Below are 19,103 nucleotides of genomic sequence, written 5' to 3' on the forward strand. Positions count from 1 at the left end.
GCTTGCTGGGGTCTATGGTAAGTGATTATTTAACTTTATAAGAACTTCCAAATGGTTCCAAAGTGGTTGTATAGTTTTATAGTAATGCCAGTAATGTAGAGGTTTCCAGTTGTTCTACATCCTTAGCAACACTTGGTTATGTTCAGTCTTCTTTAACTTCAGTTGTTGAAATGGGTTAGCAGTGGTATATCATTGTGGTTTGAAGTTGTATTTCCCCAATTTCTATTTATGTTGAACATTTTTTCATATGTTTACTTGCCATTCATATATAGTCTTTGTTGAAGTGTTCAATAAAATCTTTTGCCTATTTTTTCAACTGTTTATGTATATCCTTACTGATGAGAAGTACCTTTTTTTTTCTGGATACAATTCCTTTATCAGGTATGTATTTTTATGTATATTTATCTTTCAGTCTGTAACTTGCCTTTCCATTTTTTTTACTATTGACTTTTGAAGAACAAAAGTTTCTAGTGTTAATGAATTTTCAGTTTACCAATTTTTTTCTTCTCTGGTTCATGCTATTTATATCCCATCTAAGAAATCTTTGTCTAACCTGCAGTCACAAAAATTTTCTGAACCTTATAGTTTTGGCTCCTATATTTAGGTCTATATTTTATACATTGAGTGAACTAAGCCTTGAGATTCATTTTCTTAACATGTTAATGCCAATTGTTGTAGCAACATTTGTTGTAAAGACCATCTTTTCTATATTAAACTACTTTGGTACAACCGCTATATCTTATGTCACCTTTTACCAAGGTGCATTGTGTGGTTTTTGTGTTATTCCAACAGGTCTGCCAAAGACTAACAGAATATGGAGTTCATTTTCACCGGGTACACCCCGAGAAAAAGTCACAAACGGGAATATTGCTTGGAGTCTGTTCTAAAGGTGTCCTAGTGTTTGAGGTTCACAATGGAGTTCGCACATTGGTCCTTCGCTTTCCGTGGAGGGAAACTAAGAAGATTTCTTTTTCTGTATGTCCATTTTAACCCCTTTTGATTGTATTTTAAAATAGATGTTGTGAATTTCAAATATAACCTAATAATTGACTTTCCTTAGGTAAACTTTAGATCCTACCATTCAGAAGGGCTAATATGTCTAGATACTTTTTAACTCTTCTTAGTTGTAGGAAGTATTATTAAGGTTTTATTTGTGTTTGGCTTTCTCAGGAGGTGATGTTTAAAGAATATTATACATTCCAAGCTAGTTAAATGCTCAATTAACTTTAGTTAAATTGCAACCAAGTTGACTTTTCTGTTAATTCAGAACTTATTCTAGGGTACTAACTTCTCACGTGGAGAGACCCCTCTAAAGTATTTAAGATAGATAATAATCTTAACTCCAGTCAACTTTGTCTCACTCAATAATAGGTCTGCGACAGCAGCTGTATTTGAATCTCAGTTATCCAGAGATTTACTGGATTTTATGAACTAGTCCCAGGACTTTCTTCAGTTTTAAGTTTTAGCATATACTTTCTATGGAGATAAAGTTAGAAAAATTATTCTTAGAAAATCATGTTTATAAAAGAGTGAGATATAAATGCATATTTTGATTTTGAACATAGTTGGAATATCTGAACATTGAAATGAATTGGCAAACTCTAGAAGTGAATCAAAAATATGTTTGGGTATTTGGTTTCCTAATGGTATTCAGGGACTACTGGCACCTTTGGTTTCCTGATGGTATTCAGGGACTACTGACATCTTTAGTTCCTATTCAGGCTGATATATGGTCTCACCGAACAATGTTTATAAGGATATCAACATCAGTGTTCCAACTGACTCCGGATTATCTTCGATCTAAAGCCCTTTGAAATCAATTCTAGACCTGATGGGGGTTGGCTGGTTTCCTATAAAACCTGAAGGAACCACCAAGATTATCAGAGAATAGTGTGTACTATCAAAAAAATCCAGACCAGCCTCATCTTTCCAAGATTATCAAGACCAGGAAATTACCTGGGTTTAATTTACCTTCACCAGTGGAAATGCTGGCCAAGCAAGTATGTGGAGGAAACCTTAAGTTAACTAAACACATCTAAGTTGAAACAGTTTTGAAGAGGCAACAAATCAAATAATCATCCAGCATTCAGCTCTCTGTCATTTGCCAATCTATAACACAGCCCTGCCAAATATAGAACTAGCAATGCTTGACTGATTTTGAAATATCTCCAGTAATAGAGAATAGACCACATTCCCATGAAAACTATTTCTGTGTTTAACAGAACTTGTTTACCCTGAAGTTCTTTTTTAACCTTTTTTTTTAACCCTCCTTTTTTCTTCCGTGGACCTCTGGAGAGATGGAAAAGTCACCCTTCACCATTCTCATCTCTCACAGCTGGTTTCTCTTTGGCACATTTCTTATCCATTCCATGAGTTAACGCTTAGAGAAAATCAAGTACTTTTATAATTTGTTTCAAACCTGCACATCTTTACAATTTTGAAATTCAACATCCTTGGTAATTATTTGACAGTGGTATGTTTGTTTTGGGGAAAAAAATGCCCCAATTTGAAGTGTTACTAATAGTCAAGATACTAGTTTGGAGCTGCTATATCTTTAACTCGTCTCTAATACTTGTGATTTTCTTTCTTAACAAGAGAACAGGGTCCCAGAGATTTCATTGACTTCAATAGCCAGGTAGAATTTAATAAACTTATTTTGTTTTTATTGCACTTGTTACATATTTTTATAACTAGATTCTATTTATGGCAAGTGGTATTGATTTTCTATTTACAGTTGTGATACAAAATTTAAGTGAATTCATATAAGTAAGCAAAGTCAATTATAAATTTATAAATAAATAAGACCAGAAATTATGAAGATGGCACCTGCATGAGTAAATCTTCTGTTGTATTTTTTTGTGAGCTCATCAAATTTGTCTTTTCTGTGCTTACTTCCACATTTGCAGTAAAGACAAGGGACGTGAAGTAGAGGGAAAATTTTGCACAATTCAGGAAGGCAAGAGATAGAGTAAATCTAAGTAGACTTAAGCAATTCTCCAAAGACATTAGTCTCAGATCCCTGGCATGTCGAAGGTATCTTTTGCAGTATACAGATCACCTGAAAGTCTCACCATATAATTTGCAACATTTCAAGATGCCATCTTACACAAGAGACATTCATTTTTCAAGAAATGTCAGAGAGATAAAACTGATTTGTGAGTCTGCTTTCCCTGAATTTGGCAAGAATCACTATCTCTAAATATTGATGTATTTCATCTCTTAGCCCAGCAGTTAGGCTATCCAGTGCTTCTCCATTCCCACATTTTCTTTTAACTTCCCACAACTTTCATCTCAGCCTTCATGCCACCAAAATTCTTCTTGACTGAATCACAGCTCTTATATATTAATAAGTCAATTTTTGTTGAACTTCATTTTCTTTACCCAAGGAAGTAGAACATACATTCCTTGTAATTTCTTTTTCCAACAGTTTTTGTGTTTGTAAACATTGCAGTAAACTCAAAATATGGAGTTTATTAAAGGAATCTGTGTTTCCCTTGCTGTTAGCTAGTATACAGTCTGCTTTAGGCTACAATTTCTGAAAACAGAGTTATATTTTTGTGTATATAAGATGTAGGTCAAGGAATACTCATACCTAATATGAAATAAAAATAATATTAATTATTGTTTACAGAATTTGGTCATGTAATAGTGATAGGAAAACATCCTAATTATTAATACCCCTGATTAATATTGTAGAAAAAGAAAATCACATTGCAGAATACATCAGATGGAATAAAACATGCCTTCCAAACAGACAACAGTAAGGTATGTCAGTACCTGCTGCACCTCTGCTCTTCCCAGCATAAGTTCCAGCTACAGATGAGAGCAAGACAGAGCAACCAAGATGCCCATGATATTGGTAAGGAGAAGCACACTGTGTCAGAAGACCAGGGTAGTGCATGTTTTTGCCACAAATTCTAAAAGCTTCCATGTTCAGGATGAAAACTGCAAGGTATATAGATGTTAAATTACTAAGTGAGGTCTATAAATGTTTCATAAATGAAGCCAAGATTTCAATTTCATGTTCATTTTGAAAACAGCTTCCCAGGGCAGTCAGGGAGTACTACTGAAATGTCTATTTTGTGCTTATCATTAGACTGGGTGATGTAAATATTATAAAAGTTTGGGTCGTATTCTCTACCCATAGTACACTTACACACTATTGGGGAAGGTAAGACCATACATGAAACAGTAATATATAATGGAGGGTCAAGGTTTTGATGACAGATTGTATTGTACAGATTCTGTGATCTACACTCTAAGAGGAGAGGGACATTAAAGGCTAGAGTACTTGAGTGGTGGCAGTTGCATCAGAATTTGAAGGACAAATATAATAGGTTGAAAATAAATGGAAGGGCTTTTCAGATGATGGAAGGAACATGGGAAACAAGCAGAGGGCGGCAGGAAGTATGCACCCAAAACAGAGAAGTTACATACCTTACATACCTGTTAAATACATAACAGATTTTCTGGTGAGGATCAGGGAGATGTCCCATCTGTTAGTTTTACTTGGGTGCCTCCCTAATCTGAGACTGGGATGAATAACCACAGAACTCAGTATTAATGGTCAGGAATTCCTCTCAAAAAGGAACCAGCAGAAAAAACTAATGCAGCTCTGAAAAAAATATCTCAATCAGAACTGAAAATCTAAAGCTTACTCTGCAAGACCACATGTAGAAATTAGAGTTATATAAAATCTAGTTCTGCATAGCAGCTCTTGTAGACTTCAGTGAAATACCCTGAAAATTTTGATTAATGAAATAGCACTGATGACCTGGTGCAGCACAGCCTTAATGAATTCTTTATTCAAACTTTCTCACATCCTGAAATCTTACAGAAAATATATTCCCTGTAGGATCAGACTTGGGGTGATGGCATCCTGTAAGTAGATGTTTCTCACCTTTCAGAATCAAGATGGTAGGGGCTTTATGCTTATTAAAAATGAAGATTTCAGGAACCTACCTGAAACTTGGTGAATCACAGTCTTTGGACATTGGGTCCCTGGAATCTGCATTTTAACATGCTTTCCTCAATAATGATTTTTATGCATGATAAAATATGATAACTACTCCTGTAGTATAATCTCATTATTCCTTTTCTTCCCTGCTTTGCTTTGATTAAAAAATTGTATGCTCTAACATTTTCAAACTATAGTGAAATGTCAGAGTTTGAGTTTTCAGTAGGGATACTAATATTCTACTCAATACAAACCTGAATTGAAAATTTGAAAGTTACATCATTTATAGATGTGGTGTAGTATGCTGTAGTGAAAAGAGTCAGAAGTGAAAGCTATGAAGCCAGCCTTTTATCTTCAATATTTCCTATACTGAAGAACTATACAGTGTAGTAGTTAAGAGCATGAACTATGGAGTCAGCCCACCAGTGTTCAAAAGTCACTCTATTACTTGCAAGCTCTGAAACCTTGGACAGGCTACTTAAACTCTCTGCATCAGTTCCCTACCAGTAAACTGGTTATCATAATGATAATACCTACATCATAGGGTTGTTGTGAAGATGAAGTGAATTCATACACGTAGAGCACGTTCAGAGTGCCTGGCACAGAGTAAGTATTGAATAAAAATTATTTTTATCATCATCAACATTGTTTTAACACTACCACCAATAACAGCAGCAGTGTGACGTTAAGAAAATAACTGACTTTTCGGGTCTCATTTTCTCGACCCGTGAAGCAGGACTGTGCTGGATGCCTCACAGGCTTCCTCTGGGAACACAGCAAATCTGTATCCTTGAACTCATGTAGAAGCACTGTAAGATGGTATTATCGACGTCTTTTCCCAGATTTTGTTAACCCTTCAAAGGAATTTTCTGCTTAGAATCAGATTAGTTACTACTACTTGCCTGCTTAACTATCTGTACTAGACAAGCGAAAATAAGTAGGAGGTTGATGGGCTAACAAGTGTATGTTACTTCTTCAGCATCATAGAATGTTGATACTAGAAAGAAGCTTAGAGACCATTAAGTCCAAAATGTTACTGATGAGGAAACAGGTTCAGAGAAGAAATTGTCTCACCTAACCTCATAGTTATAGGTCAGATAAGGCTGAAACCCTGATCTCTTAATTCTTAATCTAGTACTTTTTTTCTGTTAAATGAGTTTCAAAAAGACTAATTTGCATGAAATTAAATTATTACAATTGTATTATTAAGATTAATCATTTATTGAGAATTTTACAGCTTATAAGATAACATGCTAGATGCTGTGGAATAACAAAAATAAATGTAGTTCCTCTCTTCAGAAGAGCATATAATTAAGTTGACAATATAAGGAAATACAAAATACAGATAGTGAGTGTAGAAATAGCAAGACCTTTGAGTTAAAATTTGAAACATTGCTATTAGCTGTAGACTCATTATAATGTTCTTTTCCACCCTGATGGTCCATGTTAGAGTTCATTCCACGTGAAAGGCAGTAGGACAGACCAAATAAATGAGTGGTTTATAATTCCAACCAGTGAATATATGCAATATTTTAAGTCCTAGTCAGAAGTAAGCTATCAGTGGATTTAAATAGCCTAATCCTTGATATGCTTATAAAACAGATAACCACAACTGAACTGGCTATTTCTGCCAAAGTTTGGTCTACATTTTTCTTAAGGGTATAAAGTCTTGTCCTGCTACCTAAATCTGTGTAAGACTCAGGTTTTTTTTTTTTATTAAAGTCTGCTCTCCAAGTAAAAGAAAGTAGGAATAGTTTTCTGCTCTAATGAAAACACTGTTTTAAGCTAAAGCTTATCCTTGGGATTTTTAAACCAAAATCTTTTTTTAATTACCATATTTTAACTTGATGTCCACTTCTACTTAAGAACAAGAATGTTGAATTTTCCTGGAGATATGTTTATTTAAACTTCATACTGATGCATGAATATTAAAAACCAATGTTTTCCTGTTTGTTTTCACCTTAGATGAAATACTGATTATTAATCTTCCTAGGAATTAGAAGATATATGAAATAGATTCTAGAGATCTGAGTCAACAACGTTTGGCATTTTCTTATTAAAAGGAAGTTTTCACAGCTGTTTTACATAGCAGTCAGGCTATGTTCCTTACAGAGTGCAACACAGGATAGGTATTTTCCATCGGGACACCAAACAGGGTACCTTGTGCTGTGGATTACTAATGCATGAATAACTAAATCATTTGAACTTCTGTACTCCTGGTCCTTATTTACATGAAAGGATTTTGGTGCTAAATTTCTGTAATGCAGTGCTTTTGTTAATAGCCTCAAATGTTCAGATACTACATGACATTGGTTGTCACAAATAGAATAGCCAAGCACTTGTTATAAAATATATCTAACTGTAGCCTTTGGAAGAAGCCTGGATATATATTTAGGAATGAAAGGTATTTAAGCATAAAGCGAACCCTAGCACCTTAATCATGTTCTTCAGTGGAAACCAAAAAAAGGAGAGATGATAAGTAATATTTGGTTCTCCCACAGCTCCTTCACTTCACTTAAATCATGAAAATTCATCAAGGTGGGAAGGTGGGATTGGCATAGTAATGAAAAACAAATAATTTGCCAAAAAATTTTTTTCTTTTGATAACAGTTTTGAGATGATTCACATGCCATACAATTCACCCACTGAAAGAGTACAACTCAGTGGTTTTTAGTATATTCACAGCATTGTGAGACCATCACCACCATCTGCCATAAGCTTTTAAAAATACAGTCAACAACTTTTTCTGTGGGCAGAACTCTACTCTGCACAGCCTTCTTTTTAGGCGTCATCTCACCATATTGACCTATCCAGGTTTCATGTCTCCCTCTCCCCATCCTTGGTTTGTTGGTATTTTAGCGGAGACACCACTAGGGTTTAAAGTTTCTCTGTCATTTTCATTTCTAACTGAAATCCATAATTGAGAATTGGGGTCAGCAAGCCTAAAGCCCAAACAGTATTAGATCCAAGAGAGTCATTAAATGAAGTAGGAAATGCTGACCAGGCCCTGGCTGTGAGAAAGATACAAGGATGGAGAGATGGTATGAAAACCAGGATCCTCCAACCTCCTGTTTAAAATCTTTGATTGCCACACTTTCAAAGCTGCCTGCCTATGCTGGCAATCAAAATGATTAACAGCTTTGCTGTATTTTTATTTATTAAATTGCTCTTCTCATAAAGGTACTGCAGTGTTTGCATCGTGTAAAGCAATCCTATTTCCTTGTAGAGAGAGCTTCGTTTAGGAGCCTGAATCTCCAAGTGGAGTCCATTAGAGGATTTAATATGGGACGAGCAATCAGCACTGGCAGTCTGGCCAGCAGCACCCTGAACAAACTTGCCATGCGACCTCTGTCCGTTCAAGCTGAGATTCTGAAGAGGCTATCCTGCTCAGAGCTCTCGCTTTACCAGCCATTGCAAAACAGTGCAAAAGAGAAGAGTGACAAAGCTTCATGGGAGGAAAAACCTAGAGGGATGAGTAAATCATATCATGATCTCAGTCAGGCCTCTCTCTATCCTCATCGGAAAAATCTCATTGTTGACATGGAATCCCAACCACAAACCATGACGGAGTTTGTAGGAAAATCACTTCACCAGGTGGCAAGATCTGATACAGAATCTTTGGCAGGATTCACAAAACTTAATAAGTAAGAACATAATTAATCCAAACTACATATTTATCAATTCTACATTTCATACATTTGTTTTTGTTACATTTTATTATCTTCACCATATTTTTTTTACATTGACACTTCCCCCTCCTACCTTCCTTTTCTCTCTTTAGTTCAAAGTCTGTTGCAAGTTTAAATAGAAGTCCTGAAAGGAGGAAACATGAATCAGACTCCTCATCCTTTGAAGACCCTGGTCAAGCATATGTTGTAGGTCAGCATAAACAAGCTTACCTTCTTTCTCCCATACCTTATGCTCATAGGGATGTGAACAAGATAATACTAATCACCAAGAAATTATTTTTGGTCCTAGTTGTCAAAATGGCTTGTGAACATAATTTTAGGCTACTTAAAATGCACTAAGTCATATCAAAACTTGACTTAACAAGTGATTGCTTCAAAACACAGACTATTATTTAGCTTTTACTTGGTTGCTATTAAAAACCATGGCAATTTACAGAACTCAGTCTGGTACATGGCTTTGGATAGCCTTCCTCTGGATTTTTCTTTCAAGCTGTTCAGAGTGGACTCCACTGATGCTATATTTTATTTTATAAAGAGAGGCTTATTTAGGGTATTTTCAGCTTAGTATGATGAAATTTTTTCTAAAAACATAATTTTATGAAATGTGCTATGGTTATAGGTAGAAATTCTTAATTGATTTAAGTGTTTTCACATCCTCCCAGCTAACTGGTGCCTATTAATCCTCTAAGTATAGAAGTTGTGTGTATTTACAGACACATACTACCTTATAAGATAAATAGTTCAGGTTTCCTGTTGTTTTATGTATCTTAAAAAGGAAATGCACTGAAATCAGTCTTTCAAAAGAATAGATATTGAAGCACAGAAGTCTGAACAGCTACTCAAAATAGGAAACAGGTGGGGAGACAAGGAAAATGAGGATGCCCTCTTATTTAGCCCTAATTACACACAGCTGAAAAGTATTTTCTCATCTGTAATTGGATTGGGGGATATGTGGAATAAATTAGGTTAAAGGAGAACTCTATAATTGATAAATATGGAAAGTAAGACTACACTATTAATGTAGGCTTCCATAGCTTTCAGACATTATATATCATCAATTAAATTCAATTGATTAAACACCTTTAAACAGATAAAAGGCAAGGTTTCATCCAATAGGTGATCTTGTGTGTTAAAAATACCCAAAGTAATACTGATCAATCTTTTAGAAAAGATATTTCAAAGTATATTTAGTCACATATATTGGGATCTCTCATAGATTGTAAGCTATTTTCATTAGGAAGGCTTTGATCTAATAAAAATCCATCACAGAGTAGTAGAGTACTAAATATTTCATAGAAAAACACAGATAAAATAAAGCTCCCCCATGGAAGAAAATTTATTTTCTGCATTTGTTTTTTTATTATTATTCATTAAATATTTATGTAATGAACATTCTTACTGAATATTGAATGTTCTTTTAACATTTGAACAAATGCTTTTAAAATTCATTTCAGTTTCATCACTTCATATTTGACATATCAAAATGTCATCACAGAAATAATACATTTATGTTTAAATTCATTCTGCAAAATAAGTTCATTTGCTTAACTTGCACATTAAAAATAGTAAATAAACCCATTCTGGGAAGACATAGTTTTCTGACTGTATATAAAATAAAATGTTGCTACCTTAATGTTTTATTGATTTTTTACTTTCTCAGAAGAAATTACTTCTCTATCTAGTATCTGACCATTTTATAAACTGTCTAATAATTTAATTTATACCACAGGAATGACTTTGCATAGTTCTGGAAATTCTTCATCCCAAGTACCCTTAAAAGAAAATGGTAGGTGTACAAAATGTTTTTCCCTCATTTCCATCATGTATTTTCTCTTGTCCTTTATGAGATAGTCATGGACCTAATAATGAAGAGGCTTCAATCCCATGCCAAAGATTTTAGGCCTTGCATTGGAGTCAAAGGGAGTTGTATTTGTCAGCATCATGGTAATGTGATGGACCTGAAATTTAGTCTGATGTTGATGATCTAGGGAAAGGACAAATTAGAAATAAGGATACTAATTGGAAAGCTAAGATAGTAGTTCAGGTGGGAGAACATTTGGATTCCAAAGAGTTTTAACTGAGGCTGTTGCTTTAAATAGATGATTGAGCTGAATCTTGAAATAAATGGAGGATTTATTCAGGCAGAATGGTTGTGGATAAGCAGTGCAGACTAAGGGTGTAGTGTGAGCAGAGACCTGAAGGCATGTAAGAAGATAACAGATTCTGGAAATTGTAAGAATCTCTGTATGGAGTCATAAGGTGGGCAGAGTGAAGCTCAAGAGCTAAACAGAGACTAGCTTTGAGTCTTATCCCAAATATTATAGGAAGAATCTGAAGACTTTATGTTGAGATTTATAATTTAGGAGTCTAAGAAGAAACAAAGTTGTAGGAAGAAACTTTGTGTGGTAACTTGAGTCAGTGGATTCAAAATCTTTAGAATTTGGGTCACAAAATACTTTTGTTTGCATTATCTCATTAGATTGCTGTGACAACTTTCATGGGTAGAAAGAATGTTTTATAAATATGTATATACTACTTTGCTCCAAAAATGTTTCAGTCTTGCCCTTAAACTCTTAAAGTTGAAATAATCAGAAGTTTGTATTATGTACAAGTATGCTATAACATGCAAATATGCTAATCAAGTGTTAATATATATTTAAATTTGATGAAGCTTTAAGTTCTAATTTTCCTGAGACCCAAGGCAAAAATGAAGACATAATAGTAGATTGAACCATATGAAACTGATGTTTTGTAAGTCAAAACTGTCATATACCAGAGTGCTATTTTGTGTAATTGTCATTCTCTAATAGAAATACACATACCAACTCTTAAGAGAGGAAAATTTTTCTTGAAAGTAAAATTGTGTTAGAAAGTACAAATACAACATTTTAAATACTGCTAGCAAATGAATTTTTTAATTTTTTTTAATGTACCCTAAAAAAATCTAAGAGCATATCATTAAAGAAAAAGTTAATAGACTTATGGTTGGGCCTTAATTACTAAAAGCCTGTTACTAGCTTTATGATGATCAAATGTCCTACATGGGCTGAATTTAGATATCTCTGTACCTAAAATACCTCAGTTGTTAACATGTTCATGATGGGAATAATTATTGACTAATAGTTATTGAGTGCTTACTATGTGCCAAACACTATTCTAAGCACTCATTTATCTCTCATTTAATCCCCACAGCAATCTTATGAGGCAAGTACTAATGATACTTACTTTTCTTAAGTGAGAAACCAAAGACAAGAGAAGTTGAGTTACGCGAAGGCCATGTTGCTGAGAAACACTGAAGCCATGACTTGAATACAGGAAGTCTTTTTCCAGAGCCCATACCCTAATCAACTCTTTAGACTGTCTCCTAGCATAAATAGGCCTACTTATTTACTTATTCCTTGATACTCTGTCTTCCAGCTAAACTTTTGAAAGAAGCTGGATAATGATCTATTCAAGGATGAGAACCTGAAATGTATTTTAACCTAGGTTCTGATGGAAAGATGAATTTACATTAGATACCAAATGAGCAACATGTACAGAATAGTTTGTTTAAACCTTTAGAAACCATTATCTTCCTACCTGCCCCCTACAGAGGAAAGTGGCCACCTTCTGACAAAGATGTGCTCCAGTTGAATTGTAGATGATTCTGTTTTCTCAAAATTCTCTTTTAATCTGCCCAAGTAACCCTGAATCAGCACTATGTTGAGAATTGAGTTTTTCACATTTTGGAGCATGGCAAACATGCTTTGCCAAATAAAGTAACTGATGATACAAAAAGTTAAGTTTCTTGCCCATGAGTCAATATAGGTCTTCTTACCCTGATTTCAGTATTTTCAGTTTCAATATTTCTCTTGCTGGTTGAGATTATTATAGGACAATTAGAAATGGCATCAGTTAATATTGAATTGTTTGACCTTTTACAACTTTTAGAGACTTGTGAAACTTGAAAGAAAAGATAAAGGGAAAAAGGTCAGACTCTTCTAATTTCATGAAACAAAGATATGGAAAAGATTCCAATCCTTTGATTATGATTTTAAAGGGGAAAAAAGGTTGCTTAACCTTTCAAAAAGAACAAAAACAAAAAAATATATAGAATTTAAGCAAGACTGGTTTTCACTTTTTCTTATTTTACTATAATTCAGGATTACTACACAATTAGAAAGTAACTTTTACCTAGATCTGTCACGTTTATGACCAAACCACAAAAATGGGGTCGAACAACAGACTCTTTAACAAAAACAAAATGCAAAAATAAAAAACCCGTGTAAAATAGGTTAATCTGGTGCAAAGTAACTTGGTACAGACACTGAAATAAATTTTTCCCCAATATTAAAATAGTTTTTTGTATTTGTGAGCAATCTTAATTCCAAGTAAAAAATGTTGTACAAGCAGAAATAAGATTTTAAAACATACTTTAGTTAGATGTAAAGGACCGATTTAATTTTAAATGCTAGTTTTTTCCACTTAAGGTTTAATTAGGACACATACAAAACTGAAGATTATTATAAAAGTCCAAAATGCTTACAGAGGATTCAGCATGAGATGTGGGTATTAATCAGAAGCAAAAGATGAGTCAGCTAAGTTAAAGATTGAAAGGAATGTGAAAGTTTATCCAAGCCAAACCTTTCATTCTATAGATGAGTTAAATGAGTCCCAGAGGTGTTATGTGGCTCCAATTCACTCAGGTAATTAGTGTTGGCACAGAAATAAAACACTGAAGTACCGTTATGATCCACTTTACCTACCGCTAGAGCAGTTGGTGTATTAGGTAATATAACCTTATAAACAAAAAATAACTCTCTGTTTTTATACCAATATGAAATTACTGACCTTCATCACCAGGACTAGAAATGGATCTTTCCCTAAAGTGAACAATGGATGTGTCAAGAGCTCCTCTGCCTATAGTCCAGTTCCCCTAGAATCAGTGGCATAAAACTGGCTGACATTTGACAAGAGTCTGTATCTATAACCAAGAAAATAATTTATCTTGCAAAACAAATTATTGACTCAGATTGATCATATGGCTTTGGCCCTATCATAAATATGCTCTTACTAGGAAATTCAGTTAGTTTGCTCATAGATAGATCTATCATTATATACAATTCTCTAGTTGGGGACTGTATGTCCACATGATCCTTATGAAAGTTGAGAAAGGCAGCATTGAAACAACAATCTCTAATGCAGAAAGGGTATACATTTAATTTCTAAATTATGTGTTTATCAATTATTCTTAAGATATTTTCCAAGTAAACATAATTGGGAACAACACCAGCATATCTTATGTAGAGAAATTTCAGGTTGAAACCCTTTTTCACTTTTAAATACTTACAGAATTTGCTGTGGTCATAAAGTGTATTAATGAAAAAAGAAAATAATTTTAATGATTTAAAAATGTGTATATTTTAAAAAATATGTACTCCCTGAATCCTAATACTTGCTTCCATATGGTAATTAAAATAACTGAGAAATGTCTTGGTATGTGAAATATCTAGCTGCTTCACTTTCAGAAACTCATTTATTCTATTCAGTCCCCATTGAATTCTAGAAACAGCTTTATGTTTACCTGGGTTTTCATGTACTGTATATGCTCAGGTACTTCCTCCTCTCCCTTTTTTTTTAAAGCAATGGAAAAGTGGGTTGAATATGTGAATAGAATAACAAACATAAATAGAAATTTGGCATGTGCAAAGTATTATCTAATAGCATGTACCTGCACACCAACATCCTTCATTCCTTTTGTCCTCACATTAATAAGTCACTTTATATCAGGGGGCAGAGAGAACATCCCTCTACTGAAGAGTGGGTTAACAAAGCTTCCCTTCCCAAAAGAGTACTCAACTCCACCCTACTCAAATCTTGTACTCTAACCAAATTGATCTATGACATATCCCCAGAACTATTTCTACCTTCTTTCCATCTCAGCTTTTGCTGATGCCCTACTTGTTGATGTATAAACATCTCCATAATTCACTTATTAAAATCCTACCCTATTTCCTTGAGTCTTCTTTATTTCTGGTAGGAAAAAGATTCTCCTATCTTATAGGTCGGACTCATACCTTCATTAATGCAACTACTTCACTGACAGTCTTAACAGCATTCTATTTATCAGTCAGGCTAGATCTTTGCTCTTCCAGCCTTATTTGAATCAGCTCACATTTACTATGCCAGCAGCTTTCAAATACTTTATCTCATTTTATTTTCCCGAGTAGCCTAGTGACTTTAACAGGAAAGTTATTTAGTAAACATTTGAAGGAACAAAGAATAATTGAATGAATGAATGTTCAAATCACACTAGTGAATCCTTGGGTATAAAGAGCCTAATCAGTTGCTTCTAGTTAAGGAAATAAAGATCTAAATATATTGAACATATATTGTGTGTATGTGTATTCCAATAATGTTTACCTAGGAAATATCTTAATGCACACTTATTAACCAAAGAGGTAGTGTAAGTAACAACTATTGTTAATACATAAGTTGGAAATGAAAATCAAATGGCATTTTTATTCTTTGAATCAATACCTTTGACCTCTAGCAGATACTCCTTAGGAACATTAAGAATACCAATCAGTTTTATAATTAAAGACAAAAATACTGTGTATAAAGCAAATGGACTTTGACTTCATAGTGGTAACACAACTTTACGTTATTAATGTAAAAAAAGTTTACACTTAATGACCTTACTCCTTTATTTGTTTTGTATTTGGTTTATATTTTGTACTTGGAGGCAGCTAAAAATTAGAATTAACTGTCTATTTTAGGATAAAAGTATCTTGTATGCACAGGTGATAATATTAAGCTAGGCATTTACTAATTCATGAACTGGATGCATATATATGTGTGTGTATATGGGACCTTATTAATCATAAGGCTCTTCCTATCATTACCCAGTGATTTTTTTTTTAGAATCTCATTTTTAAAAATTAATTAATTATAAATACTGTATTATACTATTCTTATTGATTATGACTAAGTTTATAACTGAGTTTTGGTCAAAAAGAAACCACAGGGACCTGTATACTAAGGGGATCTAGCAAACTTGCACTAATATGTTGTGGTTAAGGGATGAGGTTAATTGCTCCTGAGAGCAAATTATGTTCTTGCTTTCTGAAATTAAAGGAGTATATTTCTAGAATGTCAAGTATCAAATATTATTCAAGCATGTTCTGTGCCAAAGTTACCACTTGTTTTATAACATAGTAATACAGTTCTTAATACAGGGGTCATCATATCTTGGCTGATAATCTCTAATTTTCACAAAGCTTCAGTATGCTCAACTGAACTATGTAGAGATGAATTTGAAGGTTTAGTTTACAAAAATATCTCTCTATGTGTTGAACTCATTTACCACCACTATTACCACCTCACACACAGGCCAGTGTGACTGTCATAATTGACATTATAAAGTGTATTAATTTGATAAAGCTGCCATAACAAGGTCCACATATTGGGTGGCTTATAAAACAGAAATTTACTTTCTCAAAGTTCTAGAAGCTACATGTCTGAGATAAAGGTGTTGGCAGCATTAGTATCTTCTGAGACCTCTAACCTTAGCTTGTAGGTAACAGTCTTCTCCCTCTGTCTTCACATGCTCTTCCCTCTGTGCACACACAAGCACACGTCTGTATCTAATTCCCTTTTATAAGGATACCAATATAAAGACCTCCTTTTAGGTTTTTTTTTTTGGTGTCATTAATAAACAATTACATGAGTAACATTGTGGTTACTATGTTCTCCCCATTATCAATATCAAGTCCCCACCACATACCCCATTAGAGTCACTGTCCATCAGGGTAGTAAGATGCTGTAGATTCACTACTTGTCTTCTCTGTGCTATACTGCCTTCTCCGTGCCCACCACCCACTACATTATGTGTGCTAATCATAATGCCCCTTATTCCCCTTCTCCCTCCTTTCCCAACCACCCGCCCACTCCAGCACTCCAGTCCCTTTCCCTTTGGTAACCATTAGTCCATTCTTGGGTTCTGTGAGTCTGCTGCTGTTTTGTTCCTTCAGTTTTTGCTTTGTTCTTATGCTCCACAGACTTTTAGCTTATTTTTAAAAACCTATCTCCAAATACAGTTAAATTTTGAGGTATGGGAATTAGGACTTGAACATATAAATTTGCAGTGTAGGGGATGAAAGGAAATAATTCAGCACATAAGAAGAGTGTGTGTGTTTATGTATGTATGCACAAATGCTTGAATTAGAATTACTAAGCAAATGACCTAATTTTACTAACATGACAATTAAGTGACATTGGTTTAATTTATGAGGCATTTGTGAATGATCAGGCTACTTAAAAAAAACACCCTCAAAGATATAAGAAAAAGTAAATTGTAGTTCTGATACTAACATTCACTCAATTTAACTAGCATTTATCAACTACTGATTTAAGGTGTTTTGCTGGCAGTGATACTAGCTGAAATGTTCAGCAAGTCACAAACTGTTGTTATTCCTCACCTGCAAAACAATGATTAAAAATCTCTACCAAGAGAGGGAATTAAAGAGGCGGCATGAGAGGTGAGACAGAGGCCTCCTCCCAGAACCACATATAATACAAAAATATGGTTAATATAACTAATCCAGAAAGAACAACAGGAAAGAAGGCTGCGCCAGACTGCATGCACCTGGAGAAAAGAACATACCTCACGGAACAGGGTAATGTACCAAAACCATGAACCAGTGGGACACAAGCCCTTCCCCCACCCCAGCTCATCAGTGGGAGGAAGAGAAAAAGAGGGGGGGTGGGGTGGAGGTCTGGGACTGTTGAACAACCAGCCTTGGAGATCTGCTCTGGGAGCATGAACTTACGTCGCATGGTGCTCTAGAGATTAGTGGGGTTGGAAAGCTAATACAGGTGCAACACCTGGAGAGACTAAGATTCCAGATGCTTGTGGAAAAAAGGGATTCACATCCTACTGCTCTGGGAGAAAAAAATGGCGGGCAGTCTGAAAGACTTCTAACAGTGAGAGAGCTGCTGAAGGAGCAAGAATTGCACAGAGCTTGTGGCTCCGAAGAAAGGACAGGGTGCACTCTGCCCAGCAGGTTGGGAACTTTCAGGAACTTCAGTAGCTCCATTCCCCTGGCTGGCTGCACAGCTCCAAGGCCCCCACCATGATATGGAGCCTGCTGTCCCTTCATTCCAGCCAGCTAGCACTGGCTCATAAACCAACAGCCCCTGCCCTGGCATCAGGCCAGCCAGAGGTAGGCCCCACCTACGGCAGCTACACATGCAAAGCATAGAGGCTTACTTACACCTGTGTGCTTGGCCCACCGGTTCTGGCAGTGGAGATAGGCACAGCAGCGTGGAAGCAGGAAATAACTCTTTCCTCCCCCCAGGCACCAGCACCACTCCCCTGCAACTCCCAACCACCATTACTCCAGGGGCTAAGTGTAAGTAATTAATAAGAAGACAAAGTCACTGAACAACACGTTAGAACAGTTGGACCTAAGAGACATCTACAGAACACTCTACCCAAAAGCAGCAGGATACACATTCTTCTCAAGTGCATATGGCACATTTTCAAGAATAGATCATATACTAGGCTATAAAAAGAGCCTCAGTAAACTAAAAAAGTTTGAAATTGTACCAACCAGCTTCTCAGACCACAAATGTATGAAACTAGAAATGCAAAGAAAATGAAAAAGCCCACAAACACATGGAGGCTTCACAACATGCTCCTAAATAACCAATGGATCAATGACCAAATAAAAACAGAGATCAAACAATATATGGAGACAAATGATGATAATTCAATGCTGCAAAAATTGTGGGACACAGCCAAGGCTGTGCTACAAGGAAAGTATATTGCAGTACAGGCCTACTTCAGGAAAGAAGAACAATTCCATATAAAGAGTCTAAACTCACAATTAATGAAACTAGAAAAAGAAGAACAAATGAGGCCCAAAGTCAGTAGAAGAGGAACATAATAAAGATTAGAGGAGAAATAAATAAAATCGAGAAGAATAAAACAATAAAAAGAATCAATGAAAGCAAGAGCTGGTTCTTTGAGAAAATAAACAAAATAGATAAACCCTTAGCCAGAGTTATCAAGAAAAAAAGAGAGTCTACATGCATAAACAGAATCAGAAATGAGACAGCAAAAATCACTATGGAACCACAGATATACAAAGAATTATTAGAGAATAATATGAAAAATTATATGCTAACAAATGGATAACCAAGAAGAAACGGACAACTTTCTAGAAAAATACAACCTTCCAAGGCTTTCCAAAAAGAAACAAAATCTGAACAGACCAATTAAGAGCAACGATATTGAACTGGAAGTCAAAAAACTACCCAAGAACAAAATGCCTACACCAGATGGCTTCACCGCTGAATTTTATCAAACATTTAGTGAAGACCTAATACCCATCCTTCTTAAAGTGTTCCAAAGAGTAGAAGAAGAGGGAATACTTCCAAAGTCATTCTATGAGGCCAGCATCACTCTAATACCA

At 35.0% G+C, this 19,103-nt stretch overlaps 1 protein-coding gene across 11 annotated transcripts in view; it reads left to right on the forward strand.

Annotated features, from left to right (window-relative positions):
• Positions 1-19,103, forward strand: part of PTPN13 (protein tyrosine phosphatase non-receptor type 13) — a 235,222-nt gene that overhangs the window by 142,638 nt on the left and 73,481 nt on the right. For 7 of the 11 annotated variants that reach the window (XM_036895853.2, XM_036895852.2, XM_036895854.2 and 4 more), the window contains 5 exons: positions 793-975; positions 3,697-3,859; positions 8,184-8,601; positions 8,739-8,836; positions 10,376-10,432. In XM_036895853.2, coding sequence (XP_036751748.2) covers positions 793-975; positions 3,697-3,859; positions 8,184-8,601; positions 8,739-8,836; positions 10,376-10,432 — 919 coding nt within the window. The remainder of the gene's footprint in view (positions 1-792; positions 976-3,696; positions 3,860-8,183; positions 8,602-8,738; positions 8,837-10,375; positions 10,433-19,103) is intronic. The other 4 variants (XM_057502419.1, XM_057502420.1, XM_036895857.2 and 1 more) reach the window with 2 other exon arrangements.

The sequence above is a fragment of the Manis pentadactyla genome, chromosome 5 (genome assembly GCF_030020395.1).
Source record: "Manis pentadactyla isolate mManPen7 chromosome 5, mManPen7.hap1, whole genome shotgun sequence".
Classification (NCBI taxonomy): domain Eukaryota; kingdom Metazoa; phylum Chordata; class Mammalia; order Pholidota; family Manidae; genus Manis; species Manis pentadactyla.